The 22724-nt window shown below is 42.0% G+C and overlaps 1 protein-coding gene across 5 annotated transcripts in view; it reads left to right on the top strand.

The window, feature by feature from the left end:
• Positions 1-22724, top strand: part of LRCH1 (leucine rich repeats and calponin homology domain containing 1) — a 424219-nt gene that overhangs the window by 206137 nt on the left and 195358 nt on the right. For all 5 annotated transcript variants that reach the window (XR_003856942.1, XR_003856943.1, XR_003856944.1 and 2 more), the window contains exon 2: positions 16917-17061. Coding sequence is in view for 2 of the 5 variants with exons in the window: in XM_029602883.1 (XP_029458743.1) it covers positions 16917-17061 (145 nt within the window). In the remaining 3 variants the exon portion in view is untranslated. The remainder of the gene's footprint in view (positions 1-16916; positions 17062-22724) is intronic.

Raw genomic sequence — 22724 nt, 5'->3', positions numbered from 1 at the left:
TTATTGGTGCTACAGAAATTTTCAAAAATTTGTATATGAGTTAAATTACTGGAGGTTCTATTCATCAGCAGTTTTGAAATATATATTTTTAGTATATAATGGTGACAAAACATTTTTCAGATACATCAGCGAAAAGAGAAAGGTCCAAAGTGGTATAGTGAAATTGAAAGGTGGTAATGATCAATGTGTAGAGAGAGACGAAGAAATGGCAGAAATATTAAACGAATACTTCAGCTCTGTGTTCACTAAAGAAGACCCTGGAGAAGGACCATCTCTAAACAACAAGAAACTGGAGGGAAGGGGAATAGATGAAAATCCTTTTACAGTAGAAAATGTGTGGGAAGAACTAAAGAACCTGAAAGTGGACAAAGCCATGGGGCCTGATGGGATTCATCCAAGGATATTGAGGGAGCTCAGAGATGTTCTGGCGGGTCCGCTGTGTGACCTGTTCAATAGATCCCTAGAAACGGGAGTGGTGCCGAGTGATTGGAGAAGAGCGGTGGTGGTCCCGCTTCACAAGAGTGGGAACAGGGAAGAGGCAGGCAACTACAGACTGGTTAGCCTCACTTCGGTGGTGGGAAAAGTAATGGAGTCACTGCTGAAAGAGAGAATAGTCAACTATCTACAGTCTGGAGAATTGATGGACCAGAGGCAGCATGGATTCACCAGGGGAAGATCCTGTCAGACAAATTTGATTGACTTTTTTGACTGGGTAACCAAGGAATTGGATCAAGGAAGAGCACTAGATGTCATCTACTTGGATTTCAGCAAAGCTTTTGATACGGTTCCGCACAGGAGACTGGTGAATAAAACGAGAAGCTTGGGAGTGAGTGCCGATGTGGTGACCTGGATTGCAAATTGGTTGACGGACAGAAAACAATGTGTGATGGTAAATGGAGCCTTCTCTGAAGAGAGAGCGGTTTTAAGTGGTGTGCCGCAAGGATCGGTGTTGGGACCGGTCCTGTTCAATATCTTTGTGAGCGACATTGCAGACGGGATAGAAGGTAAGGTTTGTCTTTTTGCGGATGACACTAAGATCTGCAACAGAGTGGACACGCCGGAAGGAGTAGAGAGAATGAGACGGGATCTAAGGAAACTGGAAGAGTGGTCGAAGATATGGCAGCTGAGATTCAATGCCAAGAAGTGCAAAGTCATGCATATGGGGAGTGGAAATCCGAATGAACTGTACTCGATGAGGGGGGAAAGGCTGATGAGCACGGAGCAGGAGAGGGACCTTGGGGTGATAGTGTCTAATGATGTGAAGACAGCGAAACAATGCGACAAGGCGATAGCAAAAGCCAGAAGAATGCTGGGCTGCATAGAGAGAGGAATATCAAGTAAGAAAAGGGAAGTGATTATTCCCTTGTACAGGTCCTTGGTGAGGCCTCACCTGGAGTACTGTGTTCAGTTCTGGAGACCGTATCTACAAAAAGACAAAGACAAGATGGAAGCGGTACAGAGAAGGGCGACCAGGAAGGTGGAGGATCTTCATAGGATGACGTACGAGGAGAGATTGAAGAATCTAAATATGTACACCCTGGAGGAGAGGAGGAGCAGAGGTGATATGATACAGACTTTCAGATACTTGAAAGGTTTTAATGATCCAAAAACAACGACAAACCTCTTCCGTAGGAAATAATCAGCAGAACCAGGGGTCACGATTTGAGGCTCCAGGGAGGAAGATTCAGAACCAATGTCAGGAAGTATTTCTTCACGGAGAGGGTGGTGGATGCCTGGAATGCCCTTCCGGAGGAAGTGGTGAAGACCAGAACTGTGAAAGACTTCAAAGGGGCGTGGGATAAACACTGCGGATCCATAAAGTCAAGAGGCCACCAATGAAGAGTGGGTGACTCGCCAGAATGATGGCTATTGACACAATACCCTTACTAAATAAACATACACATGCTTACTGTGACTCCTACATCACTCTAAGCTTCAACAGCAAGAGGTAATGGAAAAAAGGATTTGCACTCATAAAGAGGGGAGTAGCTGGCTTGTTACGGCGGTTACTACCCCAAACCAAATATGCCTGATACTTCACTTTCAATGCATATACAGCATAGCTCTCTGCTTCAATGACAGGGGAGAAGAATAACTGATACTTCACACATCCAGCAGAGCTCTCTGCTACAACGGCAAAGGAGAAGAAAAAGGGTTTGCACTCAAAACGCGGGGAGTAGCTGGCTTGTTACGGCAGTTACTACCCCAAACCAAATGTGCCTGATACTTCACTTTCCATGCATATCCAGCATGGTTCTCTCCTGCATCGGCATGGGAGAAAGACTGATACATCACGCATTTCCAGCATAGCTCTCTGCTTCAAGGGCAGGGGGAAAAAAAAAAAACAAAACAAAAAACTGATGCTTCACGCATATCCTGCATAGCTTCAACGACAGGGGTGAAGAAAAAAAAAGGATTCGCAATCACAAAGCGAGGAGTAGCTGGCTTGTTACGGCGGTTACTACCCCAACCAAATGTGCCTGATACTTCACTTTCAATGCATATCCAGCATGGCTCTCTGCTTCTACAGCAGGGGAGAAGAAAAAAAAAAAAAAAACCAACAAGAGCTGTACAACATAGTCTAGGTAAAACAAATAAGCATGGGTGTAGCTTGCTTATCGCGGCGGTTACTGCCCCTACTACCCCTAACTAATCAAGCTAGATATTTCACTTGCATGCAGCTCCATCACTGCTCTCTACATTAATGGTGGGGGTGGAAGGGGAATAGAACAAGGAGCTAAGAGTAACAGATAAGAATGAGAGAAAAAATGTGTGAGGCTTGCTGGGCAGACTGGATGGGCCATTCGGTCTTCTTCTGCCGTCATTTCTATGTTTCTATGTTTCTATAAGTATGATTTTCCTATTGTGATTGATGTTTTATAGTTCTTGATTTTATTGTTTGATGTTTTATGAGGAATGATGGTATTTTTCTGTTTTTCCATTGCTGCATTACATACAGTCTAACTTCTTGTGATTTCCAGTTTAGTTTGTCTGTGCATTTCTGTGTATATTTTATGGTCTCTTTATTCTGTATTTGGTGACTCACCAAATTGTGTGTGTAATTGGGTACCCATGGGTCAGTATGAAGAAAAATCCCCCGGGCCACTATTTTCCCACAATCCGCCCCGGGAGTGTCCTAGGCAATCACAACTGCTTCATTCTCTGCAGTTCTATTAGGATTGTGATTCTAGTGTTTTTCTGATACAGTTTCCAGTGGGTGAGCTGTGCCTTCTTATTGTGCCTTTCTGTATACAGGCTTTCTGACTTTAGCATGTCGCATCCAGTAGTGAGAGGTGTGTAACTGTTTCCTTCTGTGAAAACCCTGTGGGTTCCATTGCTATATTTGTATGATGTAATAAAATCACGCTGTCACCTTCTTTTTCCTAAGTAAAACATCCTTGAGTTTGGGGAGTCTTTCAGCATTGTGTAAACAGTTGGGTCCTTTATATTAACTCTGTGGTCCTTTTTGTACTTTTTCTAACATTTGGATATCCTTTCTAAGAGTGGGTGCCCAACATTGGACCCATAGTGAAAGCCATATAAAGTGGAGGGATGATATCTATGTTCTTTGCTTCTATTCCCCATCAATGCATATCAACACGCACTTAGCTTTGGCCACCACAGTTCAAAGCATATTTTACCTGCCTCTTATTGTGCTGCAGGTGCATTTTCCTAAACATGTCCATCATTAAAAATCTGCCTTTGCTTTGCCTATTTCCTAAGGGGATCTGGTAACATAGCAACATAGTGCATGATGGCTGATGAAGATCTAAAAGATCCGTTCAGTCCACTCGGCATGTTTTATTTATTTATTTATTTATACTAGGGTAGTAGCAGCTGCTGCTCTCCATGCAGACTACCACCAAGCAGCAGTGTCACTTCTAGGAAGTTACCCCATTTCTTCAGTCCTTTGTACATTCAGCGAGTCCTGCCATGAATTGACAGTACTGACTCAGGTTAGTGGTATCTGTGTATGTTTAGAACACACTGTACATGTATCATTCCTGACTCAGTCATGCTTTGTGTAGTGTGCAATGGAAAGTTAGTACACTGGGTGAGCTGCTTTATAGCAGTGGGAGTGTGAAGGAGGCTTCAAAAGCAGGAAGGAAGAATGAAAAACAACTTATTTTGGGATACTGGAAAGAGAAAGATTTGCTGAGCGATGATCTTCACGGAATTCAGTAAATTAGCATGGCTGGAGCCATAGTTTAAACTCCCCCCAACAACAGCTTGTGATAGCATCTTTTTTTTTTTTTTATCAGGGTTAAACTAATAAGTTAGTAGGATGTTTTTCTTCAGACGGAGGGTTTCACTTTCTTATGCTATGAACAGCGTAAAAGCAATGCTGGTGCTGTTTGCTGACTGCTGGCAAATATAAGATGACTTTTAAGTCCACAGTGCTCAAATTCAGGATAAAATAATTATGAACAACCATTGAAGGACTCAGGGAGGAATACATTGTGATGACAGTAACTGTATTGTGAAGTAATGGAAGACACTCAGCACATGAGTGGCTTTGACAGTGGCTAGGAGTGGGAGAAAGAAGGAGACTTCTGTGATTTAGATTCATTTATTTCCATGATTGGCAGGCAGGGACGGATTGGCCTATCCCCTGGTAGGATAGGCCAATCCCCTGGTGGGCCGGTCGAGCTAGTCACGTGATCTGCTGAGCGCGGCCGTGACAGAGCCACAACTAAAACTGTGTGGAAATGACTGTTTTTTGTGTACTGAAGAATTAAAGCTGGGATTTTTGTACCAGAGATTTCAGCAGCAAAAAATCTGTGGCAAATACAACCTGGCCAAATAGAAGGCCCGGCTACACTAGTGTTAGAAAATGAAATTGTTTTGCAAAGGCTTAAAGTTATGCATGGAACACTGCAGTTAGACACAGTACTGACAATTTACCCCAAAAAGTGTGAAGTTTGGTGACTTATTACATCTCCCATCCTCTCAAAGCCTTTACTCCATGTAATACAGCTGTGGTTTTGACTCCAAATGGCATTGTTGCTGTAACCTGGATTTGGTGGGTATTTGTCAAACCCTTCCCTGATTACTGGGGTCGTTCTGGAATGTGGTTAAGCAGGTGATGTTGTGGACCAGACTCCAGGTGAAACCCCACCCTGGACAGGATGTACAACACCCCCCTGTGGCTGGAATACCCCTCCTGAAGTCACAAGGTGGGAGAACTTCTGTTAGCAAGCACTCCCTCTTCCCCTCTCTCGAACCCAAGCCCTGGGTGAACACAGTGTAGTCTGTACACAGGGATGGCGATTCCAACAAATTGGTTTATTTCTATAAAGAAAACCAGGAGATAAAGTTCAGTACCACAGACTTCTCAGAGTAGAAAACAGCAGAGACAAACTCCTCCACTTATCAGTCTCATTAGACCTATGTATGCGCACACAGTAAATGTGTCTGGGACTCTGGGTAACTAGTTTGGCTGCAGCCCCTACGTTCATGAGCTTATTCCAACTCTTCCTTTTTTTTTTTTCCTGATATCTCCAGTTTTATGTGTATAAAGGGCTGTTCTGAAATTGATCTGGGCTCATGCATGTACAAGTGTATGGATAACTCCGTTTCAGACATATTTTTTACGTGCACGGAGGAAGGGCATTCTGGGGCGGGTGGGAGGTGGAGTTGGAGCGGAGCTGCAACTTACATGCCTACCTTCTGATTTTCAAAAGTACGTGCCTAAGTTACACCGCACAATTTGCACCCTGCTTGGAGCTGGTGCAACTTTGTTCCAGGTAATTTGTGTGCCTACTCGGCCAGTTACACAATGATTTTCAAAGTGAACTTAAGTGCGCAAGTTCACTTTGAAAATACTCGGTAGAGTCTACAGCTATGACGTCCACACAGATTTTACTACTATACAGGTTGTTATAGAATTACTCTCCCTAGCACAGGCCATCATTGCCTTTAAGAATCTCAAGCTCACTTTTCTGATGGGGCTATACAGTCTTCCAGTGCTGTGTTTGCTAGCTGATAATAAATCTGTGAGAGACCCTGCTTTGCTGATGAGTGATCCCATGTGTGCTGTTTATATGTGGCATCCAAGACGTGCAAATAGGTCTGAAGATCATAAGAAGGTCTTCCGAAGTGCCATTGTAAAATATAGTTTGTGGAAAAGTCTCATCTGATAGCAAATCGGTGATAGTGTCCCTTCCTACTTCAGTCACCTGATTCATATTAATTGCAACCAGAGAGGAACACTCAAATGCACACCTTCAGAGAGGTAAAGAGAGCCGAATATAAACACTACAGCATGGGAAAGCTAACTCTTAGCTTACAGAACAGGTGGTTTGTAAATGTGAACCAAATTGGGAACTGTAACACATGTGTGGTCACAAGGGAAGAAAGACTCCAGATTTCACCGCAGTAATTATTCCTTGGGAAATAAGATTCCCTAGATGCATGCGGATGGAGGGAGTGAAAATGCAACCAAAAATAGATTATGGTCCATCTCCCTGTCAATCCCCAGTCTACAGGACATAAAAATAAGTAACTGACACAGGTCTGATGGAGTTGGGTGCCCTCTAAATGAAATTAGCTAACCACCCTGAGGTCAGTATTCAAAACTGAATGTTTATGTAAGTTAGCTGGATATGACTTATCCGATTAACTTACATGAGATATTCACATTGTTGGTGCTGCGTAGCCAGATAAGTTATACACGGTCAAGTTACATCTGCTCTATGGCAGGACTAACTTATTTTGTTAACCGGATATCGGCACATCTTGCTAAGTTAGCAGTGCTACCCTGTTATGTCCATTGCCTGTCCCTGACTATCTACTTAGCCAGATCAACTGTTTATCCAGCTACATGGTGACCGCTGAACATAGCCAGATAATCAGCAGCCACTACTTATCTGGCTAAGTAGCTTTGAATATCGGGCTCCCTTAATACCCTCGGATATGTCCCATCTGGCTTCATCACTTTATTTTAAATTTAGCTAGCTCCTCATGGACTTACTATTCTGAATTTCATTAGCACACACAAAACAATTTAGTGCAAGCTAAACCCACTTACTGTCTTAAAGCATTTTAGAATGCATCAAATGAGGTTAACACATGCTAAAATGACACCTTCAATATTTTGTTAGATTTCTGTATCATATTGAATAAGAAATGACACACAAAAAAACCCAAGAAAGGATGGTCTCATATTGTTTTAAAGTGACCTAAATCAATACAGTCATCTTAAAACGAGAAGACATCCTTAGAAGAAAGCATGAAGATGGCTTCCTTTAGCGCACAGTGTAAAACCGGTTTATTTTGAAAAAGAAAGAAGCAAGCTATTGCACATCGCAATATGAGATAAATGCCTTTGGTTAAAGTCAGTGCTGGTCACATTGTACTGACCTAAATGTTTAAGGTAATCCTTGAATTTTTCATTCTGAGTAAAATGACATGCCAGTGTTTGTATTTCTTTATGTGTTATACAGGAAGTGGGATGAGGGGGGGTATGGCAGAGACGCAGAGGGTCTCTGCTTTAATCATTTTATGTGAAATTGTACACCATGACCAGTGAAATAAGGAGCAGCAGTCTCAACTTCTGGGCCGATTATTGATTGCTCTGAAACCCTAAGAATTATTTTTTTCAAGCTTTGGCTGCTGGGTACATCTGCTTGATATTCTTCAGACCCTGCTGTGCAGCGTGCCATATTAACCCCAGCCTGCGACGTAACAGATTAAGACCGTGCCATACGGCAATTCCCTGTAATTTGCTTCTCCCCATCACAGAGAAACTTTCCTCCCATAAGGTTCTCCCCCAGCATTCCCTGTGACTTCCTCCACTACAATTACTCCTTGCCTAAAATTAGCCCAAATCTGTATGCAAATGAAGGAATGTTGTAGGAAAGTGGGATTTTAGCAGGCACGTGATAAAGAGTGCGGTAAGCCCTCTGGTGCTATTTACCATGCCCCCCCCCCCCTCCCCGATACAGGCTGGCATCTAACATCTGCCTCAGACTAGGTGTCAGCTTATTAACATGCACACTACATGCAAAGGGCTTAGCTGCCAGCAAGCCCTGTGGCTTTTAGATGGAGCAGATGTGCAAGAGATGACACCGCCATAATTCACTTGCAGGCCCTTGTATGGTCTCTCTATTCTGTATTTGAGGGTCTATCTGTGTTTTGCATGTTTGATGGAAGTGGGTTATTCCATTAGTGTGTAGTTTCTATGTAGGGATCTATAGCAGCTTGGATTGTTCTGTGTTCCTAATAGGGGGTTTATTACTATTTTAGGCCTGGTATAATTTTTATAGTATTAACTTTCATAGGTAGAACTGCTGCTGTTTGAGTGGCTCTCTGAGGGTCATGCCCATGCCCAAAATGCATTACAGTAGGCCTAATACCATATAGGTTCCAAGTATCTCTTGCTTTTTTTTTGCAGAGCTTTCTGGTTGGTACCTCAGCAGTGCATGTAAATATAATATACATATTGTGAGTGATATTTTTACCTCAGAAGACTGTGTGCTTTGAATGTTCCTTTTCATGTAAAATCTGTTATTATAAATGCATAATTTTTAATTGTGAGTGAGGAGGGTGGGATTGGGTGGAGGTGCAAAGCTGTAAAGTTTTCCTAGGGCACCTAATACCCTTGCACTGGCCATGGGTATTGCTGTACAAATATGGAACAGAGACTCCCAACTCGAGGTGTCATGTGTTGCGTAACGGGTGAGGGCGCAGTTTTTTTTTTTACTTGGCCAAAGGCACCAAATTATTGCCTGGCTACAGCTCTGGGCCAGCGGCCCAATTCCAACCCTCTTCCCTAATAAATTCACATCGGCCCTGACGAGCTGAACCACTGCAACCCCCGCCCCCCCAAAAAAACCCAAAGCAAGGTACTGTGCATTTGGGGAGGGGGGGCGATGAGGGGGCTACTGGGCACTCCCATCCCCTCCTTTCCCCTTTTGGCATGCCTAAAAAATCAGCTTTCCTGCCACCCCCTTCTCACCCTTTCCCCACTCGCAATCAAAATACCCCACCTCTCCCAGACTCCCAAAACCTTGACTAGGAACAAAGTAATATCCTACCTGCTCCCAGCGCTGATCTGATAAGACGAGCACACAAGTAGAAGCAGGTAGCTTAAGGTGAGGGTAATGTTGGTGGGATCATTTTCAATAGGAACGTATACATGTAAATTTAATGTGACTTGTGTGGGCAACTGCCTTCAGATTTAGGCAGGCTGTTACAAAATTAACCCCAATACATATAGGGGTAAATTTTAAAAGATACACGCGGGCGTACATGTGTGCGTGCTACCTGGCGTGCACACATGTATGCCTGATTTTATAACATGGGTGCGCCTGCGCGCGCATGTTATAAAATCGGAGGTCGGCGCGCGCAAGGGGGGGTGCACACTAGTGCATCTTGCACGCGCCGACACCCGCGGCCTTCCCCCGTTCCCTCCTCCCTATTCTAACCTTCCCACCCCTTCCCCTAACCTTTCCCCACCCTAGCCCTATTCTAATCCCCGCCGGCACGCGACCCTCCAACACAGCAGCAAATGGCCGCTGTGCTGGAGGCCTCTGGCCCCGCCCCCAGACTGCCCCTCGTGTAAAGCCCCGGGACTTAGACACGTTCCGGGGCTTTATGCGCGTCGCTGGGCCTTTATAAAATAGGCCCGGCGCGCGTAGAGGTTTTAAAATCCGGCCCCACGCTGCATTGAATATATTGCTAAATATATCAGTTTAAATAATTTGTGCAAATACTATATTTAATATTATAAGAATGCTTCATCTTTATTGTTCTTATTTAACTTAAAATACAATTATAAAAATTGCTTATTGGCTCTGCAAAAATTGCAAAGTATATGATCTTAACCTTTGATTACTTTCATATTGATTGATAGACTTATACATTAGGGAAATCCCATTTCATTCATCTCAGCAACTTAAGTCAAATCCAGTATTATATCTATGGTGATGGCTCTCTCAGCAGACCAAGTGGAGGAAATAGACTGAACATTTCATTACAGAAGGAAGCAATGTATATGTGCTGGGTACTACGGAGTCTATGCACTAAAGTTCATTAATACTAACGCAAGCATTGAACGAGCATTAATAACCATGGGGGTCATTTTTCAAATTGCATTAGGGCTTTATCCACAGACATTAGGGCCCTAAAGACCATGATAATGCATGCAATAAATAGCACATTCCGAGATGCGTATGGAAATTTAAAAAAGTAGTCAAGTGGGAGGAGTAAATTAAAAATGAGGGGTGCTGTGGGAGAGAGAGAAAGAGAGAGAGAACCTCTAGGAAGGCGTACATAATTAGTCAACTTTTTATACCACTGTAAGAGGGGCCATTCTAAACTCAGGGTGAGGTTTCGGTGGTGGGCTAGGTTTTGGGGAGCAGTTTTACGTGTACTGTCAGAGGTACGAACAGCACAGTAGACATCAGTGAAGATTTTATGTGATTTGGAGTGAGGAAAGGTATAAAAAGTTGAGATTTGTACAATGTACTCTCGACCTAGCTTGATGCACTCTCTTCCTAGCTGCTATCAACCTAGGTCGAGAATACAATCTACAGATCTCATCTTCATGTAGCTTTCATCACTCCAAATCACATAAAATCTTCACCAATGTCTAACCATGCCCCCATTTAATCACAGTCGTGGGGGCAACAATACAAAATTAGCAGCCAAATGTTCAAACAGGAATTCTTTATTAAACAGAGACACAAATTTGCAAACAAGCCCGACTCAGGCCGAGTTTCGCCCTCTTTCAAAGGGGCTGCATCAGGGGCTCTAATTTATCGTTTTGTAGTTTCTGAGCATCCGGGTTTCAGATGTAAATATACATCAAATGGTTATTAGATGTGTTATGAGATCTTCAACAATATACTCTCTCTCCGATCATCCTTTTATGATGATGACATCAATTCCTACATTAGTGAGTTGATGAGATGCAAATATGTGCGGAGGCACTCAGGCTAACAGGATTTGATAATGCATGTTAAATCCTACAAGGACTGCACAAATAAAGTTGACTGGCCTGCTGGCATGCAGAATTGAAATATACATTTTCGCTTTCTGCAACCATGCTAAATCTTATGACATCACTCCCAATAAAATGCAATAAAACAAACAAAAATAGTAATTTCTAGTACCGAAGTACTGTAGATCCAACAAGCAAAAATCTCCATTGCTTATTGTTTCTTTGCAGTTCAACCTATCTTTGTTTTTTGTTTTATTCATCATTAGCAATTTCTGTTTGATAGAGAGACAAAGCTGCCTTTATGTCCGCTGACGGGCAAGCTTAGTGCTAGATATGCTGTGTAAGTGTGTGAAAGCTGGTGGTGGCCAGACTGATGGCTTTAAAATTTGTCCACTGATATTTTTCCTAATCAGGGCAAATCAACTGAGATGTTGATCTTAGCCGTTTCCTTTTTGCTTTCGCCTGATGATTAATGTTCCTCCTTTTTTGTTTGAACTGCATAATGTGTTTTGTTTCCTTTCATGGAGTGGGGGATTTAACAATGGACTTTGCATTGTCAATGAACTAGTCCAAAGTGACATCAACATTTAGTTCAGAAATAACAATAACAAACCATCGCATGAAATGAAAGGATGTGGATGATGTCTCTCATGTAGAAAAAGGAAAAATATAGTAGAACAGAACTTCTATGAATGTGTAGCCAATTTGCTTGTTGCACTAAATATTCCAACATCTAGTCTGTTTTTTGTTGCACTGTTACCAATGGTCAAGGAGGAGTTTTATAAAAATAGGATCTCAAGTATTTTACATTTTGGACCAGGTGTGCTAAAGAGTTTTTCTCTTGTTTGACCTGATTCAGTAAAGCTTTTCTCCATATTTATGGGAAAAGACTTTGATGAACCAGATGCTTTAGGCCAATGTGTCAATCTACATTAAAACTGGATATTAATGCATATTAATGACTAATTTTAATGCATGAGTTATCTACTGTAAAACACTGCATTAAATGTTTGAGATACTAGCAAGCATTAAACCCAGTGTTTTGCTGGAGATAACACCAATATTTTTCCACCATCGGTAGCAAACTGGAGTTATCACCGCTGGCTATTGCAAGGCATGCTGTGGACAGCAGTATTCTCTATCAACACAGTAAAGACCTCCCAGGCTACCTGACCCCCTTTTCTATTCCCACTGAACAGTTAAGCAAGGCCATCTCAGGCCAGCCAAAATCCCTCTTCCCCCAGGCCCCTTCTGCCTACCCCATTGGAAACTGTGTAGACATTAAATGGGGCAGGAGAGTACATCTGCCTACTTCTATACTGGCTTTGTCATGCAATAATGGCATCATCTCACCTCACTAACAGGCCGATACAGTACAGTGCGTTCTGACGGAGTGCACATTTAACCCGCGTTTGGACGCACGTTTTTGACGCGCTAGCTTTTACCCCTTATTCAGTAAGGGGTAATAGTGCGTCGAAAACGCGCGTCCAACCCCCCCCTGAAACTAATAGCGCCCGCAACATGCAAATGCATGTTGATGGCCCTATTAGGTATTCCCGCGCGATTCACTAAATAAAATGTGCAGCCAAGCCGTACATTTTACTTTCAGAAATTAGCGCTTACCCAAAGGTAGGCGTTAATTTCTGCCGGCACCGGGAAAGTGCACAGAAAAGCAGTAAAAACTGCTTTTCTGTGCACCCTCCGACTTAATATCATGGCGATATTTAGTCGGAGGTCCCAAAAGTTAAAAATAATCAAAAATTTAAAAAAAAATGTAGAATCGGCTCATGGCTCGCAGGTTGAAAACCGGACACTCAGTTTTGCTGGCGTCGGTTGTCAAACCCGCTGACAGCCGCCGCTCCTGTCCAAAAAAAGGCGCTTGGGACGCGCTAGTGTCCCTAGCGCCTCTTTTTACCGCGGGCCCTAATTTAAATATTTTGTTTTAGTGAATCGCGTGCACACGCTCTCCCGCGAACTTTACTGTAACAGCCTGACAATATTTTGCCCTTGAATGCATACTGAGGTGGGAAGACCTTATTCAGTTGGAGAATTGATCCAGGTGTGGGCCTTATTGTGCTGGAGGACATTGTTACAGTGGGCCTTGCATTAGCCCATGGGAGCTAACAAAAAATTAACTATAACTCAGGGAAGTGTGGTAATATTTATCTGTTAAATTCACAGTTAAAGCAATTTACATTGTTCAATATGATTTGCATTAAACCCCCTTTCAATATTAATGAGCTGCTTTGCATATATGCTTTGCTCTCCTGATGTACCCTCCTTTTCTACCCCTCCCTGCTCACTCCCTTGATCCGTTAAGTTCTTTGAAAATGTTCTCAGCAATATTCTGTTATTCAACGACTAAGAAAATATGTTGATTGTTCACAAAACCCTACTGTTCCCAACTACTATGTTAACTCCATTTGATTGTAAGATAATTTCATATGTTGGATGATAATTGCAGATTTGTAAACCGTTATGATGGCTCTACCGAATAACGGTATATAAAACCCTATAAATAAATAAATAAATAAATATAGTTGCATGCAACACAGCTCTTTAACACTTTTATGGTGAAAGTTTGCATTACAGTTAGTGCAGAGTAACATGAAAGAGCATTAAGGCTAATGGAGCGTTAATCCACATTAAAGCATGGGTTAACTCTGTGTTAGCCTTAACACACTTTAATACATTGGCCTTTGTGGAGAACATTGCTTATACATCTAGCCCAAGGGTCTAATGGGTGAGGGCTTATGCTTTAAAAAAGCTAACCTTAGAGATGCTAAGCTCCTTGTTTAGAAGTGCTCTGAGGTGGCATTTTGCCCTCCTATTGTAAGACACGTCTTTTTCTCACTTTTTTAGTTTTTTAGTAGTAAAATACAAAATATAAACTCCACAGCAAGAGTCTCTTTACTGTATGTGATAATATCTCAGTTTTATTTAAGACTACTGGGAGGGCAGAAAATGTAGTGCATGTTTAGATCAAGGCATACAATTTGAAAACTAGGCACTATGAGGATAGCTTTCAAACAACTATGCATGTTAGCAGATACGCGCGTATATGGCTACATGTAGATCTACACTAATGCTTTACAACATGCGCATATCAGATACGCATATATTATAAAATATGCAAATCTTTACCCCAGCACATACACATGTATGTAGGCTTTCATGCAAATACATGCAATGCATTGAAACAGCGCATATTAATACATTGAATGCATGTTCATTACCCACCTATTTTAAAAGTGTGTGCACATATATTTTACATGTGAAAATAAAGTAGAACTTACTCGCGTAATTTGGCATTTATGCCCATAAGTTGGTGTATTTTAAAACATATGTGCATGAGTGAAATTACCAGTTTTACCAGTTAGTCCATCAGCTTGCCCGGTCCTTCTTCAGGTCATCAAGACTCTCCTTGTTCTTCAGCCTGAACTCCCCCCAGTTTACCGAGACCTCTCACCCAGTCAGTACCACACAATAAACATTTTTAATATCATGCTAGATAATTAGCAGGTGTAAAAATACATGAATAAGCTGGAAAAATGTGTCGGAGTGTCTTTTAAAATAGAAACATGCACCTAAGTCTTGGCACCGCCCCAGAATACAACTAGACCACCTATTTTTTACACATTATGGGGGTAATTTTCAAAAGGAGTTACATGCGTAAATGTAGCTACTATTGTAGCAATTTTCAAAAGCCATTTACTCAAGTAAAGTGCACTTATGTGAGTAAATCCTATAGACAAGTCAATGCAATTTTCAAAAACCCACTTACTCTCAAGTAAAGTGAATTTACTCCAGTAAACCTGGTTTTTACTCGAGTAAATGCTATTTAAAATCAGGCCCTATATGTGGGCAGAAAAGTGAAAATACATGTGTATTTTCAAATTTTATAAAATACAGAATATGCAAGTAGAAGCTGCTTATGCATGTGTTTGCTAATTTTTATGCACATAACATTTTGGCAATTCACCCTAGAATTTGAAAACTGTATGCACTATTTGCAAATTGTGCACACTATTTGCTGAAATCAAATCAGGATAAAAACAAAAATGTAAACGTACAAAAACATAAAACAAAGAAAATTTTGAAAACCAAAAATGAAAACATAAATATTTTGGCCTTACATATCCCTAAAATATAATATAAAATGCCTAAAAAGCTGTACTGTCCCTGCAACACTCAGAAACAACATAATAAAAGAAGGAGGTTTCTAGCTCTGTATGGATGCGATCATTGGTGTATGCCCTACATTTTCTGCCCTCCCAGTAGTCTAAAATAAAACTGAGATAATATTACCACATACAGTAAAGAGACTCTCGCTGTGGAGTGTATATTTTGTATTTTACTATTAAAAAATACAAAGGACCGGGCACTGCAAAATGAGAAAAAGAAAAAATGCAGTAATTTGAAGCTCCATAGTAGAATTATTTCGGTACCATGTGGAACACATGGGAGCAGCATAAATACCAACAGCAGCTGCTGCTGTTGCCACTGTATTGGTATGAGACATAGCAGCAGGCATCACAAAGTGAGACGAGAACAGCTGATTCACTCAAAGTTTGGTCTATAAGGGGGTAATTTTGAAATCTTGCACCTAAATTATGTGGCAAATATGAGAATAAGTTGCACCAATTTTTAAAGCTGACTTACACACCTAAGTCTGCTTTGAAAATCATCTCACCAAATGCACCACTCACTTACTCTTGCTATTTGGTTGATGTTCATTTTTTGAAAAATGTACATGCATGCACTGAATTTTCCAAAGTATGCACATAAGTGCAAACCCCATCCCAGCTCCATTTGGAACATCTCCACTAAGTCCAGGTAAACTTTCACACTTAATTATATGGGCATATTGGGCAGGCAATTTTGGTAAAAGCATTTCTGCAGATAAAGCATAGTTTTCACAGGTAAAATCATCTTATGGGATAATTTTATATCAGGCCGCATACATTTGCAGGTTATTATGCGCCCAAATTGCACCAATTTTCTACGTGAACCTGTGCGTGTAAGTTTGCTTTGAAAATTATCCTTTCCAGCCAATGTTGTTGCCTTGCTTAAACATTTTACCAACATCTACATTTGTTGTGAGAATGGGTGGTAGTTTCATAGATTTTATAAGGCACTCTCCATGTTTTGGTACCAAACTTGAAATTTTAAAAGATGTGTTCGAATAAAAAATGGAGGTTGGAGGGTAGTTAAGGATTAAATTAAAGGAGGCAACATGGAGAGTGCCTTATAAAATCTATGAAACTACCACCCATTCTCACAACAAATTTAGATGCTGGTAGAAAGTTTAAGTAAGGCAACAACATTGGTTGGAAAGGCATATTGTTCAGGTAATATTGTGAGAGATTAAGTTTAACCTGGATGAATCATCTCTATAATATATAGTATTGTCATATTATTTTGAAAATTATCCTGACAAAACTGTGCACACACACACACACACACACAATTACACCTGTTATTTAGTGAGTGTGTAGTTTTTTCCCCAAGAAATTATAAGCACACTTTTTAAAATCGAGAAGTATGCACGTACGGCCCAACCTCACCCACACTCTAGACCCTGGAATGCTTTTCCCCTAAGTGCATAAAATTATGCTCTTACAGCATGGTATGCGCATAAGTTTTTGTGCGTATTGATCAGGCAAGGGCCATTTCTATGGGCGATGCCCTTCCTTACCTTTGAAAATTACCCTCTCTGTGGCTTAAGTTCCTTCACTGCCTTCATCCACTCATTGATTACTTCTTGCAAAGGGATACTCTTTGGAACGATGGCAAAAGCCACACCTGAGCACTGCGTTTTAGTGCTTTGGGACAGATATATTACTTTCAAAAGCTACGTTCCTGGGAAACTATGTGTTTTATTTTTAATAAACTGTTCATTGAAAGCTTCTCTCATTCTGACATTCCAAAGACCTCATCTATATAAATAACTCTTGTCTTCTTTCCTCAGACCTTTCCAAGAACAGGCTGACTGAAGTCCCAGTGGAAGTGTGCCATTTTGTGTCACTGGAAGCCCTGAACTTGTATCAGAACTGTATTAAAATTATTCCAGACACTGTAGCGAATTTGCAGATGCTGACGTTCTTAAATTTAAGGTGAGTAAATTCAGCACCTTCATTTTTTCTCTAAGCATTGAGTCAGTAGATGCTTTTTTTTTTTGGTATCTCCATTACTCATTCCTCACTTCTTTCTGGAGGAATCCCATTTTCATACTCGGTCTACTTTTATTAAACATTCTAGGCAGAAGCTCCCTGCAAAGTTATTTTTATTTTTGTCTTTAAGTTTTACATACTGAACAATATGAGAGAGAGAGAGAGAGAGAGAGAGAGAGAGAGAAAATGAGCACATTTGGAGAACTTGTAAATAGAATTAAACCTTCCAGAGGCACTTTTGCCTTACTGGATCATAATTACTAAATTTTAGGGATGTGCATTTGTTTAAAATGAATGGGCATCCTGAAACAAATTGAGTCAATTAATTTCTTTTGGGGGTCCCTGAAACAAATTGAGGGGAACCCCCCCAAATTAATGAATCTTATCAATTTCATTCGTTTTATCCCCCATTCATCTCAATGACCCTTATAGTCCACGGAGAAGAACAGGTGCAATATGAAGCCAGCCCAGTGAGTCATGTGTGATCTCACTGACTCATCAGACCTGGGAAAGACATGTATGTTGTCAAGGAGACAACAGAGACAACATATCGCAATGAAGCATTTTTCTAAATCAACCTGTCGCTTCTCTGTGGATCTAGTGATGCTGATCTTGAAGACTGAGCATGTCTGAGATGTACTGTGCAAAGGGTGCATTCCTTCTGTAGTTATTGTCTTGGTGATTTGAGCTCTGTCAGAGTTCAACTTCTTAGTTTGCCAATTAGTTATCAGAGAAAGTCAAGCAAGCTGTAGCTCTGTGTTGCAGTTTCTGCAGTTTTCTTTCCCTTGGGAGAGGATGGAATCTAGTGAGGAGATTAGCTGCACTGCTACTGAGTTTATCTCTAAATCAATATTGGGTATTGGGCTGGGCAGGGCAGTGTGGGCACTAGGTGAGCACTGGCAATAGAGAAACTGAAGTATACCAAGCTATTTTGAGGAGCCTGTCACTGTCAGCTCAGCAGTCAGAGTCAGAACTGACTCTTTGTGTGTGATAGTTGTCCGCACACACACATTAGGGTGGCACAATCAGTATGGATGGTCTGTTACAGTACCACTGATTGAGGTAAGAAACCATTTACATGTCTTGAGTGTGGTAAAAGCATTATTCAGACAGTGAGAACTCATGCAAAACCAGAAAATCAGGAAATAGAACAGCCAGAGTACTGCTGCAGAATATTGGAAAATGTTTCTAAATAAAATCACCCTCACAATTTGCCAGAAAACCACACCACACACATTAGATTAAACCTTTAGATGTTCTGCATGTGATATCAGTTTCCTTCAGAAATCCTGTTTCACAAGAAAATCAAAGTTCTGCCTAGTAGCTAGATTAAGTTCAAGTAGGGAATGTAATCAAAGCTTATTTCCAGAAAAAGATGCTTCTCACAGTTCATTCTCTGGTACTGAGAGAATATAAGTGCTGATGCCACTTTTGGTGCCAGTTTGCCTATCATGCTCCCTTCAGTGTTTCATGCCACTTTTGTTGATGCTCTCTTTTGGTACTTAGGAGTGATCTTTTCACACTAGCTTTCTTCTTAGTTTGTTATTATAATGGGGTGTTTTGTCCCCAGAACAATAACCAAAAAGGAATAGAAACAGGATTCTACTGCTTGCCACCTGTTCATTATTTCTTCCATTTTTCCTACCCCTACAAAATCCCAGTCTGATTTTCCCACCCGGTTTGATTATACTGGAGTAGTTTGTCCACAAAAGCCCTCAGTCAAAAGAAAGAAATACAGGCACAACAGAAAAGATGCTCAAGATTAAGCATTTTGATGTTCTGAATGTGGTAAACAGTGAAGGTAGTGATAGAGATCTCATGCAAAACCAGAAAATCAGGAAATGGAATAACCTGAGGTCAGCTAAAGACTATTGGAAAAAGGCTTTTAAATAAAGCAACCCGCACCCCTTTTCAGGAAAACCACGCCACTCGTTGGGGAAACCATTTATATGTCGTGTTTGTGATAAGTCTCCTTCAGAAAGCACATTTTACAAGAAAATCAAAATTCCTCCCAGGAGCTAGATCAAGTTCCAGCAGGGAATGTCATAATAGTTTATTTAAAATATATATTCTTATCACAGGTCATTTTCTTGAACTGAATCTGACAATTGGCAAGTGTGCTTCAACAGAATGACTAGCATCTCCTATGCCACTCTGCCTTGCTTCTTTACCCCTCAGTGCTACATCTTTGGGGTCCTTGTCTCACTCCGCCTTGCTTCCATGTCCAGACCTTACACCTTAGAGTTCTTTTTGCCGCTGCCTTGCTGTGTGGTACCCCAGACCTTGTACCTTGAGTAGTTCTTGCCAGTCAGGGGGGGGGGGTGCTTTGCACCTCTCATTTGTTTTGGTGTCTTGAAGCCACTTTTTGTGCTGCTTGGCCCCTTCATCAGTGCCGTAGGGGTTTTTCGGCCATCTTTTCTGCTTTGTTCCCCCTTCGTGGTGCCTTAGGATGCCGATGCCACTTTTGGTGCCAGTTTCCCATTTGCAGTGCCCAAGGGTTCATGTCACTGTTGCTGGTGTCCTCTTTTGGATCCTAGAGGTGTTTCCCCCCACGTTTTCTGCTTTTTGCTCCTCTCACAGTGCCTTGGAGAACTCCTGCCAATGCTGGTGCACACTTTCCATAGTCTTTCTAGGTACTTTGGAGTTCTTTCCCCCTTCTGTTGATTTCTTCCCACAAGTTCTGTACAATATATTATAAAAAAAAAACCAACAAAAAACCCCCAATTCTGGAGCCAAGATAGGCTGCAATGCTCCCTCCATTGACTTTAATGGCAAACAAAAAACAAATCAAATGAAAACACAGATACTTTTTTTTCAATTTGAAATAAAATGATATATTTTTCTCCTGTATATCCCTACTAACTTTAAGCATATATTATGATGCTTTTGTCCATATCTCTTAATCATACTTAAATGGTTTTTTTTTTTTGGGGGGGGGGAGGGGAGGACATGTAATCCCTTGGCAAGAATATGTTTTGCAAGAATATATTTGGCTATATCCTCAGACTTAATGAATGTTTCATTGCTTCTTGGAGGTCAAAGAAAGTATCTGTTGTGTGGAAATTTTTTTTGGCACTGCAGTTTTCTCTTGCATCATTGGGCTTTCAGCTCAATTGGAATCAGCCTCTTCTGTAGCTATAATACCAGGAGCCTTCATTTGCAGCTTCCCGGGATCTTCCCTCCCCCAAAGTGCTTGTTTTACAGAATATTCCTGCTTAGTGCACGAAGATCCACCTTCATAGCTTAGCAGGATCTGTGCTAGAATTGGTGAAAAGAAAGCACTCCCTAAAAATTCCATTAAATCACTGTTTTCATTATTTAATTTTGGTGCATATAGGGCTGAATTTTTCAAAAGTGCTGATGTGGGACACAATTTGCCACGTAAGCGGTTATGCAGAGATTTATGCAAGTATTTTATAAACTGTGTGCCATCCATTGCTCCTACCATGTGACAGGGGCCGGCCAATGGCACCGATAGCCCCTGTCACATGGTAAGGGCAAAGGGCCATCGGCGCCATTTTGATTAGTGGCAGCCGACGGCCCAAGAGGGGGAGATTGCTCCCGGAACCCCTGCTGGCCCACCAGGGACTTTAGGCATGTTTTGGGGGGGGGGTCGGGAGGGTGGGGGATTGTAAATAATTAAATCTGAAGGATTGGGCTGGTTTTTTTTTCTGATCGGGACAGCCGAAAAAAAAAACTGGTCAGAACCGCGGGAAAACGAAACCGGAAACGATTGCCGGTACGATTCACATCTCTAGTATGCACATATATTTTAGGTGCACAAAAATGTGAAACATGTCTGCCTCATAACCCTGATTTAATCATGGAGGCAGGTATTTTATGAATTTTCTGAAAATACTTACTGTGCACTAACTTGGGCTCGCCAGTTGGCCGATACCTCCACCAGTTTCACCAGTCATTTTCCAGTTCACCTAGAGCTTCCAGCACTTCACCCTGCACCCCTCACCGGCTCACGCAGACTTGCACCCCAACAGACTGCAGACAAAAAACAAGCCCTGATTTAATCCGTGCAAGTTCATTAGCCGGTGTAAAAATGTTTGGACAAGTCTGACAATATATGCACGTCTTCCTCTTAAATAAAACAGCAACTTGCATGTGTCCTACTGAACCCTGCCCTGGAATGTCCCATGCTGCAAGTACACATGTACTCTCAAGTTTTATAAAATAGCATAAACATGGGAATATTCTACTTATGCGCTTATATCCCATTTTTGCACATGCAGTTTTATGCACAGAAATAGGCTTTTGAAAATTGCCCAGAGGTTTTATATGTAAAAGTGAACCCGCGTGTTCTTATACACATAGAGGGTAACTTTAACATATGCGCGAGCACGCCCATTTATGCAGCTATATGGACACGAATGCGCATGCACGCAGATTTTATATGTCATACACAAATGCGCCTACACTATATAAAATACACGTAAATCTAACCAACAACATGTTTGTGAATTAAAAAAATATGTGGCAACTTATCCAGCCAAGTAGCACTGTTTAAGACTTATCCAGCTAAGGGCAGGATTCATCATTCCTCGCGGAATGATGAATCCCATGAAAAAGGGGGCGAGGGGGGGTGGGCCTGCGAAAGGCCGCAGCCGTTCGCACCGCAGCGCGGCCAGCTGCAGCCTTTCACAGCGAATAGCAACACCGTAAAAGTGACATTATCGCCGGCAGCGGTGCCGCGGCTAACTCCACCACTCCCCACACCGACTCCTCCCCTCCAGCTAATTTAAATCCTATCACGATAAACCTTTAGTAAATAACCCCCTAAGTAAGATAGCCGGATAGGTAAGCTAGGTGGCTAATTAGTGTTTGAAGACTTATCCGGCTATCTTACCTATCCCTCATCTGCAGCTTCTCATGCATTCCCACCTGCTCCACTGCCAGCACCAGTTACTAATAAAATAACATTTCTCCCTCTCTGGGCTACCAGTACATTGCATTGCCTCCCCCTACCTGACATCATCTTTGAAGGGCAGCCCAACTTCATGCATGTTTGCATGTCATCAGAGGGGACATTTCAGGCCAGTCTTTGTTGATGACTTCAAGCTGGGGAGGCAGCTCAAGAGTAGGCAACCCGAGCAGGAGTGAAGATTTACTGTGCCCATGTGCCCTGCCACGGGTGCCTTTTTTTTTTTTTTGCCAATCAGAGGCTGACACATATAGGAGCAAGCGCAGAGGCCATGTCACCTGGAGAGGGGAGAACCAACACTCTCTCTCCTCCTGAACTTGCACCTTCTGGAAAGGGAGTAACAACAAATCCCCAGTCCATCCCTCCCTCCTCCTTCCCCCCCCCCCCCACCAACTCCAGTCCCAGGAGCTACAGAGCACAGCAGTGAGATGAGGGAGGCGGACATCAGTGCTGGGGGTCTGAGCTGCAGTCGTTGGGATTGGAGGGGCTCTGGCAGACTTCTGACATGGTGCACCAATCCCAGACTCCCTGTCTGGAGGTGGCAGCTGCTTCCAGCCGTGCCACACTCTGCCTTGTTCCTGGGACCCGGAGGAGGGCCTGAGCAGTGGGAGAGAGGAGCGAGAGGCTGCTGAGATTGGACTGTTAGTCTACAGGAGGGAGGGAGGGAGAAAGA

The sequence above is a fragment of the Rhinatrema bivittatum genome, chromosome 5 (assembly GCF_901001135.1).
Source record: "Rhinatrema bivittatum chromosome 5, aRhiBiv1.1, whole genome shotgun sequence".
Classification (NCBI taxonomy): domain Eukaryota; kingdom Metazoa; phylum Chordata; class Amphibia; order Gymnophiona; family Rhinatrematidae; genus Rhinatrema; species Rhinatrema bivittatum.
This window is presented reverse-complemented; position numbering and strand designations above follow the sequence as displayed.